This window comes from Macaca fascicularis, chromosome 7 (assembly GCF_037993035.2).
Source record: "Macaca fascicularis isolate 582-1 chromosome 7, T2T-MFA8v1.1".
Classification (NCBI taxonomy): Eukaryota; Metazoa; Chordata; class Mammalia; order Primates; family Cercopithecidae; genus Macaca; species Macaca fascicularis.
Window position 1 is genome coordinate 118,795,027 of NC_088381.1, and position 19,381 is coordinate 118,814,407.

Consider the following 19,381-nt stretch of genomic DNA (forward strand, 5'->3'; position numbering starts at 1 on the left):
TGAGATAGCACATGGATGAACCTTGAAAACATTATACTGAGTTAAAGAAGCCAGACACAAAATGCAACATATTGTTTGATTCATTTATATGAAATGTCCAGAATAGGCAAATATATAGAGCCGGAAAGTACAGTAGTGATTGCTTAGGGCAGGTGTAGGGAAGAATGGTGATTGCTAATAGGTATAGGATTTCTTTTGGGGGGTGGTGATAAAAATGTTCTAAAGTTATTGTAAATAGTAGTGATAGATGCACAACTCTGTGAATATACTAAAATTACTGAGTTGTATACTTTAAAATGGTGAATTTATAGTGTGTGAATTATATGTCTCAATAACGCTTTATTTAAAATAAAAGAAAACACAAGGGCGATGCATACTTTCTTTTCAAGATATCTAGTTCTTCAACACCCAACTGCCTTATTACCAGCAGTTTACATTCACAGCTATGCAGCAGCTGAGAGGTGGTCAGTCTTATTCCCCATTCCCTGTTTTTCCAGAATAATTTTAGGTGGTCAAATTAATCTATCTCCAATCAAGACTTATTTTTCTGCTAGTGCAAATAACATTCAACTGTTGGTTTCTGATGTATTTGTACCATCAGCTTTGTCTTAACATGTATACAACATGACATAGGACATGTTCATTTATACAGTTTATCTGTACATTTCTTAGGTCACTTTTCTAAAAGTCAGGTTTGTTGAGGTTATTCAGTTAAATTCACCTGTGAGTTATATGCGTTTTGGTGGATATTTATAGTAACCACCACCACACTTGAGATGTTGACTATTCCCATCACTCTAAAATGTCTCTTCACACCCCTTTGTAGTCAACCTTCTCTCCCCATCTCCAGTCTCTGCCATCCCCTTATCTAATCTGTACCCTTAAGACACTTTTCATTTCCTGTTCTGTGTTCTCATGGTTCATCCTGAGATGAATCTCTACCAGCTGGGATCCTGGTTTGTATCCCTACAGTGCCCAATGTGGTACCTGGCACCTAAAAGGTGCTCAGTAAATGAGTGCTGGATAAATGAACGAATATTTTGTTTTTCAGGTTCTATCAAATCATATTGGAGACTTCGTTCTCTGATTTCCAGGATGTGTCATTTGAAAGGGGCTATTTATGTTGGGAAAGGCCTTCTTTTAAAGTCTTATGCAACCTTTCAAAAAATGGGCCATAGTGATTTCTGACTTCAGAGATTTTTGCTGAGCATTTCAAACACATCCTTAGACTTGGGGCTTACAACTTTCTTTGTTCGTCTAGCACGTAGATGGAAATATCCTCTCTCAACCTGAGCAAGTAGATGGAAATAGACCCTGGGACCATGTGCAGCTGTTCTTCTCTCCTCCTACCTCTCCTCCCCATCTTTGATCCCTCCATCTCCACATGGCATGGCCCCAGAGTCGCATTCAGAGCTTCCCTGAACAAGTTCTGTGAGATTCCAGACCAAGCTTATGAAGAACTCCAGGGGTAGAATCGACATCTGCTTGAAGCTTTCTCATCATGCAGGGTGTGGCTCTGTGAAAACCCACCTGTTGCTGGCTCATCAGTCAGGCTTGGATCCTACTGGTCCTTCCTGAGCTAATTCCTCTTCTATCTTGATGTGTGTGAATCAGAAACTGAGCATTCCAGCCAGGTGTGGTGACACAGACCTGTAATCCCAGCACTTTGGGAGGCTGAAGTGGGGGAATTGTTTGAGGCCAGGAGTTTGACAGCCTGGGCAACATAGTGAGATCTCATCTCTATACACACATGTGCCTCCACCCGTGCATGCACACACACACACATGCACACACACGTGCGTGCACGCCAGGCATTGTGGTGCATGCTTGTAGTCCCAGCTACTTGGGAGGCTGGAGTGGAAGGATTGTGTGAGCCCAGGAGTTGAAGCGAGTTCAAGTACAGTGAGCTATGATTGCACCACTGTACTCCAGCCTCAGTGACAGGGTAAGACCCTGACAGAAAGAAAGAAAGAAAGAAAGAAAGAAAGAAAGAAAGAAAGAAAGAAAGAAAGAAAGAAAGAAAGAAAGAAAGGAAGGAAGGAGGAAGGAAGGAAGGAAGGAAGGAGAGAAAGAAAGAAAGAGAAAATAAACATTCCCAGAGCAAGTATAAGAGTATAACAGGCAGTGAACAAAATCCCTCTTTGCCCTGACAGTTCCATGAAATGAACTAGTCCTCAAGGAAAACTGCCCTTTCGTGAGAAGCGTGGGTATTTTCCCCCAGACCATCCTACTGTCTTCAAGCAGATGGGTTTCCACGCACTCTCTGGCGCTGACAGCCCCCTGCTGTGCCCTCTGAACACAGACACTACAAAAAACCCATTCCACCTCTTAAGATTTGCACCTTGCCTCCAAGATGAAGCCTTGATGCTGGCATCCGAATGTATCCAAATAAAACCTCATTCTCTTTCTTCCTCCTTTGTTTCCACACGTGCGTGCCGTGGCTTCCCTAGAGCAGCTGTGGTAGACAGTTCCTGCTCCCAGGAGACAGCTGCACATTGTAAACATGCACCAAGATGTAAACCTGTACCAAGGTCAAAGTTTCAAGGTGTGAACTCCTTGGTACAATGGTGAGGTTTTGTTACATGCTGGTACGTAAACAAAATACCAAAAAGGTCTTAATTTTTTGCTACATAGAATAATTGTGTTCATAACCCCACATGGACAGACACATCATTAGTTAAAGGGAGCCAAAGAAATTATTTCTATAGTAAGGGTGACAGGGTGGAGGCTGTGAGGATGTTGGGGGTGGATGGGGAATTGGAGACAGGGAGGCTTCAGAAAAAGAGAAAAAGAAAAAAGTGGGATCTAAGTAGGGGAAAGCTTATAGTCTTCGTGAAAATCAAAAGCTGTGGCTGTCAAACTTTTGTGTTAGTACCATGGTGAAAACATATTTTACTGGGTTGTGCGCGCCTCCCGCCCGCGCGCACACACAGATGTATGATGGAAATCAATCTAAAATAAAATGTTGCATAGCTAGCTATAAGCGTAGGATCTCTCTCTCTCTCTCTCTCTCTCTCTCTCTCTCTCTCTCTCTCTCTCTCTCTGTGTGTGTGTGTGTGTGTGTGTGTGTGTGTGTGTGTGTGTGGACGCGAACAGCGGGCGGATCCGGGCGGAGCGCACCCTGGGGCTGCGTCTCTGGCGTCGCACCAGCCGGCCTGACCGCGCGTGGGAGGAGGGCGGGCGCGACGCCGCCGGGGCTGGAAGGTCGCGGGCGGCTGCTCCGGGCTGCAGCTCCCGCGGCGGTGGCGGCGGCTCTGGACACTGCACGGGATGGACGCGCAGGACTGCCAGGCTGCCGCGACGCTCGAGCCGCCCGGGCCCCCAGCCCATGGCTGCGTGGCCGCCTGGTGGGACATGGTCGACCGCAACCTGCGGTGAGTACGCGCCAGGTCCACCTCTGGCCGTGCCCCGACGGCTCGGGCTGCGCGGGAATGGGGCAGGGGGCGAGGGTGCGGCCGAGGCCTAATCCCCTCTGCCGGCCCGGGCCCAAGGCCCGGCACTGTGGCTCCCGGGGGACCTCGGCGGCCACCTGCGAACTCTAGGGCTCTTTGATTGCCCTCAGTATCCTCAGCCTCAGTCCCAACCTGGACCAGCGATACTCTCAGGTTTGGTATTTCAGGAAGTTATAACTTTTGGGGGCGTCTGAAATACAGATGTCAGGGAGATGGCTGGATTCCTATACCAATCTCTATTATCTGACCATTTAGCTAACATACAAGATGGATCTGAATGACACTAGTAATAGTGACAATAGTAATATATGTTGTAATCTTGGACGGGGTTCTCTTAGGTCAAGGGCCTATCTGTGTAGGTGGAAAAGGATGAGAAAATCCCTACCTAGTTCCCTGAGTGTGAACTCCCTGGCACGTATTTAAAGAACACACCTCCAGTATGCTAAAGACGTATACAGTGTGTTGAAACCATAACTTGGTATTACCTGTACCAAGTTCTTACGTTGTTTAAATCTGAAATGTATCAGTGGGTGTTTTGGTTTTTGTTTCCGTTTTGTTTCTCTCATGGATCCTCGGTTTAAACGGTAATCTTAAATTACCGGAATCCACCAGCAACATATTGCCAATCTTGTTCGCAATGAAGCCAAGTATTGGTTGGGGATCCTGGACCCAGGATATGTGGGTATTTCATTTAGTTTTGTTGGTGTGGGAAGGTATTGGCATTTTCACTTCCCTCTTTCTATTCCTTTTGTTTAATTTGTGCTGATTATAAAATATCCAAAAATAATATCCAGACACAGGAGACCTCACTTTGGAGTGCCCAGACAGAGTGATGAGGACAAACAGGGATCTTTTCTCTCTCTCTCTCTCTCTCTCTCTTTTTTTTTTTTTGAGGGTTTCACTCTGTTGCCCAGGCTGGAGTGCAGTGGCACAATCTTGGCTCATTCCCAGGGCTCAAGTGATCCTCCCAGGTCAGCCTCCCCAGTAGCTGGGACTACAGGTGCCTGCCACCACACCGAGCTAATTTTTGTATTTTTTGTAGATATGGGTTTTCACTGCATTGCCCAGGTTGGTCTCAAACTCCTGGAGCTCACAGGTTCCACCTGCCTTGGCACCCCAAAGTGTTGGGATTACAGGTGTGAACCACTGCACCTGGCCTCTTTTCTCTTCTATTCTTTTTTATTCTTGTTGCAGACAACAGAGTGCTGGCAGCTCTGCAGGGGCCCAGTCACCTAGAACCCATGCCTTCCAGCTCTGTGTTGGATCTGAACACCTGGCAGAATGTCCTGATTGCACTTGTCAACTGCATATTAACAGGACTTCTCTCCCAGAGGTGGGGATTCTGGGAAAGTTGACATCTAATGTTTCTCACTTTGACGATCTCTGTGGAATTGATGGCCGATTATTTAACATTTATTTGGCAGTAAATGGCATTTATTAGGCAGAGAATCAAAGTTGCACTTCACATTCATAGAGAGTAACCCACTTTGTTGATAATGGAGTGGGAGATGGGGAGTTGGGGACTATCTATTACTTGCCTTACTAACTGGTGAAAAAAGTCTCAAGAGACACTTCCTGAATAAAATACTAGCGCATGTCTTCATCTGAGCAGAAGATTATCGGTCTAATGTAAGATGTGCTGAGGCTGAGGCCCACACCCATTTCCACCATCCCAAGTCCTCTTTGATTCTTGGAGCCGGGTTCGTTTAGATGAGCAAACCTTCATGGAGGGCTTGTCATGCCCCTGGCCCTGATCATGGCCCGGGAACTAGTGGGACGTGTTGTGAGACCTAAGAAGAACATTTTTTCATATGATTTTTTCAATGGCCATTTTTTTAATGCCTTGGGAATCTAGTTATTTATATTATAAATTTTTTTATCAAATCCATTTGCTGCTTAAGGTGGATGGGCCAAGGAGAGTAAGTCTCCACCTTACAACTGGTTTTCTTTAAATTAGAAAAATGGGGCCAGGTGTGGTGGCTCATGCTTGTAATCCCAGAACTTTTGGAGGCCAACGTGGGCAGATCACGAGGTCAGGAGATCGAGACCATCCTGGCTAACACAGGGAAACCCCGTCTCTACTAAAAATACAAAAAATTAGCCAGGCGTGGTGGAACACACCTGTAGTCCCAGCTACTCTGGAGGCAGGAGAATTGCTTGAACCTGGGAGGCGGAGGTTGGAGTGAGCCAAGATCATACCACTGCACTCCAGCCTGGGTGACAGAGTGAGACTCCATCTCAAAAAAAAAAAAATAATAACAATAATAATAAAAACAAAAGTGGAAAAAGTGCTCCAGAAGGAAGCTGGGGGAAACCAAAGGTTTATTTTCCTCCTCATTTCCCCCTATTCCACCCCAAGTCATTACAATCCTAGATAGTGCTCAGGAAATGTCCATGAGTAGGCTGATAAATCTATTCATTCTTTCCACAGGGTTGGTTCTTTATGATCTATTGGACACTATTCTAGTCTTGGTCACACAGCAGTAAATAAAACAGACAAAAGTCCTTGCTCTGTGGAGCTTACATTGATTCATTTGCAATTCTAAGTAAAAAAAAAAAAGAAAATGAAGTCCTTGCTCTTTCCTCCAAAGCTACCAATAAATGTTGTCTCCATTTCCCTCACAAAATAAAATGCACTTTCTTTCCATTTTCAACCTACGCGTCAACAAATATTTGCTGAGCTCAGCCCTGGGCTGGACAGAGTGAAGTGTAAAGGAAGCATTCTATGCCATGTTGTTCTTGTTGTCTGTGGCCTGATAGAGTGGGGAAGATAGGGCTAATAATGGGAAAGCCATCAGAGAACAATTCAAGGCCAGCTGAGGCCCCGTTATTATTTGTGAGAGGAAAGACAAGAGAGGAGAGGTCACCATAGGATGATGTCTCCAGGAGACTTTGACAAGAAAGAGATACTTCCGTGGCCATGAAGGAAGAGGGTATTTGGTTGGGAGGGTGTCTCCTGGTGGTTGGTGACAAACAAATGTCGACTGAATGAATTGGCACATAGGTTGAAGGTACATGTCTTAATATTTGAAATAGTAAATGTAGTTAGATTTGGGCTTCCCAAAGTTGGTTTGCAGAAACCTCTGAGCATGAGTGATTCACCCTGTAGCAGCTCAGACTCCACCAGCTTCCACCAGTAAGAATCATACAGTGAGGTTCTGAGGCCCCTGCGGGATGCTGTGCAGTTACAGCTGCAGCTGATCAAAGGGCAAGCAAAAGAACACCAAAGCACCAAGGTGGCCGTTTGATGTGGCTGGCCGTTAGTGGGGATTGGGCTGAAACTGCATCCTCTGCTCAAATAAGGTCTATTAGCCACTGGTGACTTTTGATCCCCTACTGATCTAGGGGAAGTCAAATTGACAACCCCTTAGTTAAAAGAAGCTGCTTTGCATTATTGATGCTCGGAGGATCTGGTCACTCTGTTCTCTTCCTGCAGTGCATCTCAGAGAAGTGCCTCGAGCTATTTGAGAGAAGAATTCTGTATGAATTATTCCTTAAAAACAGACACACATTTCCCTCTACTGCCTCTGCTTCCCAAGCAGACTTTCAAAACATAACTTAGCGGGAGACTACCCTGCCTACCTTCAAAAGACAGCTTAGTGGGAGACTAACAGGCAGGGTGGAGGTGAGTGAGGGGAGCTTAGAGGGAAGCCAGCAGGAGCCAGCGGCTGGAAGGAGGCACAGTTCAGCCTCAGGTTCAATTCTGTCCATTTGGGCTTGATCTGTGGCTCAAAGTGGCTTCTCTGGGTTTTGATTTCTTATCTCTAAAATCAGAACAACAATGTCCTCTCCTTCCTGCCGCCTTCATGGCGGGGGTGGTGGGGTGCTATTTTAAGGTATTATGAAACAATCATTTTCATTTCTTTCTTTCTGATTTTATGAGTAGGCAATTGCCTGTGTATGATGTATTTGAAAAATCTATCCATTACCCTTAGCCCACATATCTTTTCCACTTCTTGCAGAACTGCTGGAAATTCATCAGAGATTCATTATCTTCTCTCTTTGTGTCTCTTCCAAACACATATAAGTGCTCTGATTTTTAATTCATTAACACTTTGGGGGAGTTAAGTTTTTTAGAGGTCTTTCTTTGATGACTTTGTTATCAGAGGGCTCCTGAGAATACAGGAGCAGGAAGGAGGAAAGAAGAAAGGACCGGACCCTGGGAGGGCTAAGGGGCAGAAAGAGATCTTAAAACAAGATTGTCTACCAGCAGAATTTTGCCAGAGGTCAGCCTTGTTCCTGGGGTTCATTTCTGCTTACATGGATGTCACCAGGACTGTGACATCCTGGAGATCCTTACAGGACTATGGGATCAGACAGACTTGGGTATGTGCGGCTCTGCCATTCATTGGCTTGCGACCTTGGAAAGATTAGTTAACTTTCCAGTCTCATTTGCAAAGCAAAGGTAATAATTATCTTCCAAAAATACCTCTGGTCTGGCAGAGAAATCAGGGCAGGGGGAGACAATTTATCAAAAAGGCTTTCTAGCCTCTCGACCTTACCATTTGATTATGTTAAACAGTCTTAACAATGACCTCTCACGACATGGAAAGGGACTTATTTAATGGCTAATGTGGGCAAAAACTGGAAGCAGGAGGTGATGACATTGACCTCCTGTATCCCTCATTTCTCTAAGACCCTCACAAGAGAGGTGGCTTGAGACAGAGGTGTCCTTAGTGACCCCTCATGGACAAATCGTCACTTGTGTGCTGACAGCTCCTGATTGGGTGGTTTGTGTCACAGGGAACAATAGTGTAGGCAAGATGTGCACGCGCCCATCCCACTCCCTGACCAAGCTCCAGCCCTGTGCCTCATGGGTCCCTCTCTTCCAGGGATCTCATCTCAGAAGTGGGGTCTTCTAACACTGGTTCATTTCTCCTAAGATGCGGCCAGAATATAGAGGATCTAAGGATTATTCCCTCACTGCCTGAGACTAATGATAAGAATAGCTAACACATATAGTGCAGAATTGTGATATAATTAAAAACTGTGGCAGCTGTTAAACTGTCTGAATCCTGTTTACTGGTGACTTTGGGGTCCAGCCTCAGCCTTCTATGGGGCTACAGTAAGGGACCAAACCTGGCTGTGGTGCAAACATTTCCCTTCCCCTCCTGTCCCTGCCGTGTCCTGGCTTTTTCAGCTGCTGGTTGGGGCCCTGCCTTATTGCTCTTCTTACCTGGTTTCCCCTTAGTCCCAGTCTTGACATGCCGTATAGATAATTCCATGTCATTGTGTAAAAAGATTTTGCTTAAATACCAACTGACCTGGAATTCCCACTGTTAGTCTCTGAAATTTGGGGGCAGATCACCTGAGGTCAGGAGTTCGAGACCAGCCTGGCCAACATGGTGATACCCTGCCTCTACTACAACAATTAGCCAGGCCTGATGGCGGGTGCCTGTAATGCCAGCTACTCGGGAGGCTCAGGCAGGAGAATTGCTTGAACCCAGGAGGCAGAGGTTGCAGTGAGCTGAGATCATGCCATTGCACTCCAGCCTGGGCAACAAGAGCAAAACTCTGTCCAAAAAAAGAAAAAAAAAAAAAAAAAAAGAAAGAGAAAGAAAAAGAAAAAACCAAGACGAATGGATTAATTTCGAAAACCTTGTGTGTTTCCCAATATCTTGCAGATCTTTTCCACACTCCTGTTCAACGCTCGGACGAAAAATTGCTGCTCTGTATGACAGTTTTACTAGTAAATCCTTAAAAGAACATGTTTTCCCTCCTCTGATAGACATGTTAATTTATTTTAATTTTTGTAAGTATGGACCTTCCATAAATTTGCCTATATATTTTTTTTTCCCCAAATAAAGACCTCACTATCCTTAAAGTTGTGACGTAGTGAAAAGACATGTCAGCTGTAAAATTGTGGCTAGACTGAAATGGTCTGAAACTTATTTAATATTGACTTTGAAGTCTAGCAGGAATCCCTGCAAACTGTTGGAAGTAAAGAGAGATGCATGGCCTTGTGGGTGAGGGTTCCATTCAAGAGCTGACTTCAAATTAATTCATTGTTAATATGGATACCTAACTGCTTACTGTATTCTCTGCCTTTCCCCTTCCTTTTCTTATCTGCATCCCTTAAAGATGAGAGAGAGAGAGAATGGTGCTGATGTAAGGAATCTATTTTTCCTCTGTTTTTTTTTTTTTTTTTTTTTTTTCCTGCTGAGCTATGTGTTAGTCAATTTAACACAGTCCTTCTAGTTCTTACCTGCTTGCCTCCTGGTGTGTGTGAATTCTGGACATTTCTTGCCTGTTGACTGATGACTAGGTTTCACTGAAGTATCAGAATACTTATTATTTTCTTCTAGGCCTTTTTACCTTCTTAGGAGAATGGTCTCCTCTGCTTTTAGCCAGAGACAAGGATAAGGATTGAATCACTCTGTTTCTGTATTATGAGCTACCACACTGATGCTATTTTAAAATCTAGCTTTTGGGTTTTTGTTTTTTCCCCTCTTCTGCAGGCTAGTCCTAGTTGATAAAGTAAAATACTCTGCTAGGAGTTTAGTGTAGTAGCTTGCAACTTAGAAGGCTGTTAACCTATGTAAGCTAATTCCTTTCTTTGATTGTGATTAAAAGGCATGGAATTTGATTCTTGGAGTTGATAATGATTTTTACTTTCCAGTCAAAGCCCCATTTCTTGTGGATTTAAAGAAACCAGAGTTAAAGATTCCTCACACAGTGAACTTCTACCTGAGAGTTGAACCTGGGGTGATGCTAGGGATCTGGTGAGTGCACGGATGAGACACTGGGTTGCTTGATGGGACAGGTTTTCCTGTTAGGACGCAGAGGAGCAGTGCTGTGTTCCCCGCCCATGGAGAGGTCAGTGCTCCTGGAGGTACCTGGAGGCTGTTTTCTATACCTTCCTCTTCTGTTGATTTGCTTGATTTTGCTTTCTAAGAATTTTGCTTTGGAGTATAGACTTTTAAGTGTTGCCTTGGCTTCTGGCCTCACCCACCCCTTCTGCCTTATTCCATACCACCTTTGCCTTCATGCCTTCAAGTCCGGACACACTGCCTTTCCAGGACACGCTCTGCCCTCAAGGCTTCCTTCTATTTCTCAGCTCCCTGCCTTCCCTCTTCTTGCCTTGCTAACTGTCTACTCATCTATTGGATCTTACTTCAGTTGGTAATTTTCAGGAAAGCCTTTCCTCACTGCCCATTTTAGGTATGTGCTGCCATGGCCACCCATGCTTGTCCCTTTTGACAATTATTCCCATTGTCATGAAATAAATGTTTGTGTGATGATTTGGTTAATATTTGTCTTCCTTACAAGACTATAACTTCAGCAGGTGATAGACTTTGTTGGTGGGTTTTCATTGCTTAGCACAATGCTTGGCACATAAAGGACATTCAGTAAATATGTCAGATGAGGTCATGAACATTCTATTGTCTTACAATGCTAACCTTAACATTTCTTCTGTTTAGTTGTAATACTCATTCTTGGCTGCCAAGTTTCCAGTGATCTGTTTTCTATTTCATCTCCCTGAGTTCAAACCTTTGATCATAAAATGTTTAGGAACCAACACGTAACTTCTTCCTATTCTGCAGGGTACAGTTCATCCAATAGTGCTGGAATTTAGAAATCTTTTTATTCTTTGCTTTTGCCCCACTGGTCCTTGGTTTGGTGAGTCAGCTACCTCGTCAAGATCAGCTCATCCAGCAGGCAGCAGTGCCTGTATTCTGAGTACAGAGGCCCTGGGGATGATGGCAGACTTTCTGCCCTTAAATGATGGAGAGGACAGAAAATTTGTCACCCTTAGCCAGTTCCCCACATCCCATGGTGACATGTCATATGGCAGTGTTCACATTTGCAGCATTTGTTGGTTTAACAAAGTGGAGAAAATGGAACTCACGCAGACATTTAAAATCACAAGGTTACTTGGTTTCTGGAGCAAAATGGTTTAGTGTTTTAGTTCTTTTCTCTTACATAAACGGGTTTCTTTTTAAATTATTTCCTACTTGTCTCTTCAGCCAAATTCACGGCAGATGGTAAATATCTATTATCTTTTACTTGTTTCCCTTTTTTAAAAAACAATTTCAATGTACCTAAGAACAGCAGTCTTGGAAAATTAGCAGGTGCAGAAGTCAGAAGAACTAAAACAGTAAGTCATTAAAAGGCGTCTCTGTGCATGGGGACATGGGGTAGGGCCATAGTGGTTCTCATCATAAGACATTTTGTGGTGTTAGATTTTTATTTTTACCATGTGCATATATTACTCAGATAAAAAATTAAAATATATGTATATATATCATAAGGAGAGCTTCAGCCTTTGGCAAGGATAGATAATTCCTCTTTCTACATTTGTTTAAACCTCCCTTGCTCTTCAGGCACACAGTCCCCAGCTGCCGGGAGGAGGAAGCCAAAGGGAAGGACCGTTGCTGGTACGAAGCAGCCCTTCGCGATGGGAACCCAATCGTTGTTTATCTTCATGGCAGTGCAGAACACAGGTCAGTGGCTCTGCTTACGTGTTTTTTTTTTCAAGAGATTGAGCACATTTCAGCCCCACGAGGGAATGAAGAAGGACAGGGCTCTGTTTTTAACTCTGTAGGCATGCCTTCACATATTTCTTTTCCTTTGTTGAAATCTGAGGGTGTTCTGGCAATAAGCTTCGCTTGAAAAGATTATTCTATATATAGAATAATGTGGATCCCTAATTAAGAAGGAGAAAAGAATAACTCTTCCAAAAGTTGGATGTTGATTTTAAAGAAAGTGATGATTCTTTCGCTCCCTAAGAGTGTCTGAAATGATGGATTTAACCCATGAATGACGGGAAAGGGAATAGGCACGCATTATGGGGGAGAGGAAGAGCCATTTCCAGATGAGAGATTTTTCAGAACACTACAGGGGAGAGTCCTTTATTTAACTTTAATGTTACTAGCTGAAAATATGACTCCTCAAGAGAGGTCACATGGAATTCTGACCACAGGTACTGGGGACCGTCTAAATAATTCTAATCTAGAATAGCCATACCTCAGCCCATTCTCTGTAGTCCCAACCTCGCTTTGTAATAAAGAACATCTCCCAGCAGTCTGGCTCCCCTTTGATGTGCTGTCAGAGCCCTTCTGGGCCTGTGTAATTATGCTGGGTGGTGATCACCCGCTGTGACTGTGCCCCTTCAGCTTGGGGCAGGTGCGATGTACCTCGGAAACCCACAGATCTCCTCCACGTGGGGAGGAGCACCTGCTTGTGACTCCCTTCCTCCTCGTCTTTTTCTGGCAGGTGACTCGCCTTTCTCAAGACTCGCCTTTTCTCAAGAGACTTTCTTGATGTGTACATTTTAGAGCCACATTTACTGAAATTTCCTGTGAAACCCAGCATTTTTTTTTTTTTTGAGACAGAGTCTCACTCTGTCACCCAGGCTGGAGTGCAGTGGTGCAATCTTGGCTCATAGCAAGCTCCGCTTCCCGGGTTCACACCATTCTCCTACCTCAGCCTCCTAAGTGGCTGAGACTACGCTGGAGGTGCCTGCCACCATGCTGGGCTAATTTTTTTGTATTTTTAGTAGAGATGGGGTTTCACTGTGTTAGCCAGGATGGTCTCGATCTCCTGACCTCGTGATCCGCCCGCCTCGGACTCCCAAAGTGCTGGGATTACAGGTGTGAGTCACCGTGCCAGGCCCGAAACCCAGCATTTTTACATAGTTTAACTTTGTATTGATTTTGTAAACTTGGGCATGATGTTACAATGTATTTATTTAAAGGACCTTGTGGATCACACAGCATTTCTGCCCCTCTGTGTAAATCCATAAGTGCCCTCAATGAGCCCAGATTTCCTGGCTCTGGGATCAGACGCAGCTTGCTTTTGTTCTCTGTCCAGAAGTTCAGCTTTCTATCAGCAGTCCTGAGCTGCAAGTAATGAGTACCAGACAGTACTCTCCTCAAATGGGAGATTACAGGGAACCTGTCGAGGCATCAAAAGCAGTGGCTCTAGACTTGAGATCTGTGGAAGCCCCAGAAGGCCCATGAACTCCTCTCCACAATTGTACATAAAATTTGAAGTATGGGTACATTTTTTCCTGGGAAATGGGTTCATAGCCTTAACTAGAAGTTCAAAAGGCTCCATTACATATACATACATACATTACATATACATACATATACACACATACATTACATATACATACATATACATACATTCTATCTTAGCCAATGTAATGGCTCTAAGATAGAACTCAAATAAATGACTTTTAAGAATTCTCTGCCTTTTGATGAGTAGTTGCCAGGGCTTGGCGGGTTAGGGAGGAAGGAATAGGCAGAGCACAGAGGATTTCTAGGGCAGTGGAAATCTTCTGGATGACATTACAATGGTGGATACATGTTGTTATACATTGGTCAAAATCCATAGAATATCCAACACCAAGAGTGAACCCCAATGTAAACCAGGTAATTTGGATGATAATAATGTATCCATGTAGGTTAATTGATTGGAACAAGTGTACCACTGTGGTGCTTCGGATGTTTATAGGGAGAGAAGGTTGTGTGTGAGTGAGGACAGGGGTTATATGGGAACTCTGCATTTTGTGTTCAATTTTGTGGTGAACCTAAAACTGTTTTAAAAATAAATTTTATTAATTTCTAAAAAAAATAAACAGGTCACAAAGACCATCAGGCTTCTTCCTGAAAATACAGGTCCAATCTTATTCTGACAAATGTTACACAGAAATCTCAGTCACAATAAAGATTACAACTACTAACTTCTTATTCACAAACTTAAAATAACATCTACAATACAATTAAATTTAAAAATTCTGGAAAGAACCTTGTACTTCATCATAATAAAATTGAATTTGTGAGCCGGGCATGGTGGCTGATGCCTGTAATCCCAGCACTTTGGGAGGCCGAGGTGAGTGGATTACGAGGTCAGCAGTTCAAGACCAACCTGGCCAAGATGGTGAAACCCCATCTCTACTAAAAATACAGAAATTAGCCGGGCATGGTGGCAGGCACCTGTAATCTCAGCTACTCGGGAGGCTGAGGCAGGAGAATCGCTTGAACCTGGGAGGCAGAGGTTGCAGTGAGCCGAGATCATGCCACTGCACTCCAGCCTGGGTGACAGTGAGACTCTGTCTCAAGAAAATAAAATAAAATAAAATAAATAAAATCGAATTTGTGGTTGCATTAGTATGGTGACATAATAAAAGTCTTTGTCTTTTGAATGATCTTTGATGCTTGCTTATTAATGTGGTTAACATAAAGCAGACTATTTTTGGGGAAAAATAATTTTGGTGCCTACAGGGCTGTGAGCCTCTCCCCTTCACTTCGTCTTGCACTTAAATGGCAGAGTGGACAGGGTATAGGCAAATCTTAGTCTAGTGCAGCCTGACGACATCATCCCTTGTTCTGAAAGTCACTTTCTGGAAACTATTTTCCTTTAGCTTCTAAGAGTATTCTTAGAAATAAGTTTTACTGTGTAGAAGTGAAAAAAGGTGGATTATCAGCGCTTCATCAAATGCTTGTATTGAGAAGCGCTACAAAGATCTGGCCAGACCTCACCGAGAGGAACGCCGGCCCAGTGGGGAGCCATTGATCATTCACCCTGACACATCTGAGCTGGCTCTGACACCAGAAAGCATTCCCCCTTCTCCTAGTTATTTATTCCTCCAACCTGAAAGAGAAAGGCGTGAGCTCAGATACCAGCAGCAGACAGTGATTGTTATTGAACTTGTCAACATCATTCCTAATTCTTGCTTTTTTTTTAAACTTCCTTCACAGGGCAGCTTCTCACAGACTGAAGCTAGTAAAGGTATGTCTGAAGCGGCCTCAAAGCACCCATTTCATAAGTCCTCATGAATGCTGTTCGATAGTCATAAGATTGTCCTCAGGCCCTCCGTGTGGTTGTCTTTTGAGAGGTCTCCAGGGTACTGGTCAGGGTGGGTTGTGGTGTCTGGGGCTCAAAGTCCCACCGGTGGACTTCTGCTCCTACACTGATCAAAACAGAACTGAGCTTCTCTAGGTCCCTAAGTACCTTCGTGAACTTAATAATCTCTTTGCCAAATGGAGGCGAAGGCATTTTTATTTGCTTTCTCTGAGGGCTGGGGGATGGGTTGAGAGAGCTTTGTTGTTGTTGCTGTTGTTTTTGAGATTCTGTTGCCCAGGCTGGAGTACAGTGGCGCAATCTCCACTTACTGCAACCTCCGCCTCCCAGGCTCAAATGATTCTCCTGCCTCAGCCTCCAGAGTAGCTGGGATTACAGGCGCCAACCACCACGTCCGGCTAATTTTGTATTTTTTAGTAGAGACAGGGTTTCACCATGTTGGCCAGGCTGGGCTCGAACTCGTGACCTCAGGTGATCCACCCACCTCGGCCTCCCAAAGTGCTGGGATTATAGGCATGAGCCACCTCACCCGGCTGACATTTTTATTTGCTTTCTCCGAGGGCTGGGGGTTGGGTTGAGAGAGTATTATTAAGGTGCACAATGGTCACTCCTTTTAAAAGAAGCAACCTTTTTAGTTTCTAGTGGTTATAGGCTAAAGACACAGAATGTCTGCTCTTAAAAGTCATTCAAGGCTGGGTGCAGTGGTTCACGCCTATAATCCCAACACTTTGGGAGGCTGAGACCGGGAGTTCAAGACCAAGGTCTCAACTTCATGAGACCCTGTCTCTACAAAAAAATTTAAAATTCACCGGATGTGGTGGTACTTGCCTGCAATTCCAGCTACTCAGGAGGCTGAGGCGAGAGGATTACTCGAGACTGGGAGTTTGAGCCTGCAATAAGCTAGGATTGTGCCACCACGCTGCAGCCTGAACGACAGAGTGAAGAGACCCTGACTCAAAAAAGAAGTCATTGAAACCCTGGCTTCAGCCCATGTAAGGCTTTGTAGAGTAGCATCGTGGCCACACTTGCTCTCCTCACTCCCTGCTGCATGACTCTGGCTTGTTGGGACAGCCCCTGTGTTTCCAGGCATGCAGAAGATGGCAGGCTTTCCACTTAGCCATATCTGCCTCAGAACTGGTTGAGCAAGCTGCCTGTTTATCCTCTTCCACCCTCTGGTTAGGTCATCTCCGCTGCAGGTGACCGGCTGTTGACCACAGGGACTTGGTCTCTCCTCCCACATGCTGGCTCCCATCTCGGAGTTCTTTCCTGGTCAAACGATATTAGTGGGGCCCAGAATCCTGGCAGTACCAGTATCTCCAGTGCTTTCTTCATCCTCCCTCCCCTGTGCAGACAGGAAGCTCCTCTCCTGTCCCCTCCCCTCATCCCCTTGTGGAGCAGCAGGGGTCTGGGTGCAGCGTTACCCAGGAGGACCATGTTTATTCATTTTTAGTTTTGCTTTCCCCTCTGCACCTTGCCCTTTGCATTCCCCACATGGAACGCGGTAAAGCTGATGCACATGAGAATGTGCGTGCTTTTCCCCTCCCACTCAGAGCTGTCTCAATGTTCCCAGAAAGGAGAAGAGCTGTGGGTGTGAAATGCAGACCGGTGATCCTTGTGGTAGTTAGGATGGGTGGGGGAGGAGAACGGCTGGTATGGCAGGACTTTGCCCTCAGGCAGATTGTGGGTAGCAAATGCCACTGTCATCATTCCCCAACAGGACCAAACTTCCTTAGCCCTTCCTTCTCTCCTCTGGAGAGGAGATTAAAAAAAAATAAATTTTCATTATTAAATTTTCATTCATTCATGTATTCATCATGGCAACAGACTAATACAGCTGTTTTCATTTATTTGCATTCCCACCTAGTTTTTATGTCTCTTTATAAAAAGTTTTTGTTACTATGATTGCATCTATATGCACTTTTATGTTGTGCTCTTTTACTTCAAACTATTTTGTAGACATTCTTCCGTGTTTTCACAGTCATGATAGTTATCCAGTTTAAAGGCTATATCATTCTCAGTTATATTTATAAGCAATTGTTTACTTAACTATTCCACTGCTGTTGTATATAAGATTTTTTTTCTTCCTAACTAGTATTGTTTCAGAAAACTCTAAGCACCTAGCTTTTTCTTCTTTCGCGTCTTTTTCTAGAGATGAATTCTTAGGAGTAGGGTGTGCTGCTGGTATTGTTCTTGGGTTGTGTTGCCTAGTGGTCCTTCAACACGTGCTGCAACACACATGGATATTCCCATTTTCCTGGATGCTTAGCCGCCATGTGCCTTGGCTAACTTTTTTGGAGGGAATGTAACAGATATGTAAAAGCTACATTTAGCTCCTCATTATTAGTTCAATTTGTGTTTACAAGTTCCTAATGAGGTTTTGCCACCGGATCTAAGATGCAGTAGGAGAAGCATAGTATTTGGACAGAGGAAGACCCAGGAGTGAATCTTGGTTTTAATTCTAGCGAATTGGACGATCTTAAATAAGTTACTTAAACTCCACAAGACGCAGTTTATCTGTAAAATGGGGATAATGTCTACTTTACAGTACAGTTGTGAAGATTAAATAAAGTTTCAAAAGTGTCGGCACAGTAAAATTTTGTCCTTTTTTATCTCTCTTTTCTTTATCATTGTATTTCTTCTTATTTATTTATTTATTTATTGTTTTTTGAGACGGAGTCTCTGTCGCCCAGGCTGGCATGCAGTGGTGCGATCTTGGTTGCTCACTGCAACCTTAGCCTCCTAGGTTCAAGTGATTCTCCTGCCTCAGCCTCCCTGGTATCTGGGATTACAGGCCTGCACCACCATACCCAACAATCATTGTATTTCATTTCATGACAAATTATGTTTTCATAGTATCTCCTTCTTTACCTACTAAAAGCTTGGCAGTGGTCTCATATATTAGAGTGATCTCTTTATTTTTTTATTGAAATTAACTCTTTTTTCGTATTTAATATAAATAGCTTCCACTTTTTGATTGCCTCTACTACAACTCTGTGTAGAGTTCTTATTCTCAAGGAATTTTTAAAAAAAAGACATTCGTAGACCTAAAGGCCACTATTATTGTTTCTCAGTTTTCAGAACAATATTTACATATGTAAATGTTAAATAACTTGGCCAAGGTCACACAGCAGGTAAGCGGCAGAGCCAGCGTGAGACCCTGCGTGTCTGACCCTGCTCAGCCTTCCTGCTCTACATCTCTCCCACTGAGCCTTGGCTTCTCAAGTTGGAAGTTAAACACCAGACTTCAAAAATACATCTTTCCCCACCTGTTAAACTAGTGTATATGCTTTGAATGTACAGATACCTAGAGCATCCTAACTTTAGAGAGTTTCTGACAGTGCAACAAACTTTCTTTTTAATCTTCATCTAATATAAAATACTAGCTGTTTCTCTAGGTTCTGCAGTTAAAAAATAAATACTAATGAACAAGTTAAAATTACCTTTGAAAGAGCCCTCCTTGTGATGTGATATGGATGGATATAGGGAGGAGAAACCTTTTCTGTTTACATCTTCTAATTGAAGTGATAACAGCTCCTTTGTTACCTAGGTGCTGAGTGATGGTGGCTTTCATGTCTTGTCTGTTGACTACAGAGGTATGTGTTAAGAACAGTGTACAAAGATTTTTCAATAAGTGGGGGGCCTCTGATGACCCCTCATTTTGAAGGCAGTGATACTGTGTTTGCCTTTTCTTGCTGCCAGGATTTGGGGACTCTACGGGTAAGCCCACAGAGGAGGGACTGACTACGGATGCCATTCGTGTCTATGAGTGGACCAAGGCAAGAAGTGGCATCACTCCCGTGTGTCTCTGGGGCCACTCTCTGGGTACAGGGTAAGTGAGATCTGCAAATGTGTCCTGAGGCAGGTCCTGGAGGCTTTAGTGTCCTATCAAAGGCAGCAGCCAGTAGTGGAAGGAGCACTGAGCCAGAAGACAGGGACTCTTTGCTGATCACTTTCACACTCTAGAAGTGGCTGAAGATCTTGCCACCTCACCACGCTGTTTGTAAAACAACAGAAGGTCCCTTCAGCTGTATGGTTATCTATTACATTGAAGTCCAAGTCTTTCTGAGGGTTTTAAAGAAAAGGATCCTTGGCCAGACGGGGTGGCTCACACCTGTAAT

At 44.0% G+C, this 19,381-nt stretch overlaps 1 protein-coding gene across 5 annotated transcripts in view; it reads left to right on the top strand.

Moving 5' to 3' along the window:
- The first annotated feature begins 3,088 nt into the window (after nucleotides 1-3,088).
- The window catches only part of ABHD12B (abhydrolase domain containing 12B), a 30,628-nt gene continuing 14,335 nt past the window's right edge, over nucleotides 3,089-19,381 (top strand). For 3 of the 5 annotated variants that reach the window (XR_012415787.1, XR_012415788.1, XM_005561233.4), the window contains exons 1-7: nucleotides 3,089-3,374; nucleotides 9,077-9,204; nucleotides 10,072-10,174; nucleotides 11,777-11,896; nucleotides 15,161-15,191; nucleotides 18,811-18,856; nucleotides 18,963-19,092. Coding sequence is in view for 2 of the 5 variants with exons in the window: in XM_005561233.4 (XP_005561290.3) it covers nucleotides 3,271-3,374; nucleotides 9,077-9,204; nucleotides 10,072-10,174; nucleotides 11,777-11,896; nucleotides 15,161-15,191; nucleotides 18,811-18,856; nucleotides 18,963-19,092 (662 nt within the window). In the remaining 3 variants the exon portion in view is untranslated. The remainder of the gene's footprint in view (nucleotides 3,375-9,076; nucleotides 9,205-10,071; nucleotides 10,175-11,776; nucleotides 11,897-15,160; nucleotides 15,192-18,810; nucleotides 18,857-18,962; nucleotides 19,093-19,381) is intronic. The other 2 variants (XM_005561234.4, XM_073997380.1) reach the window with 2 other exon arrangements.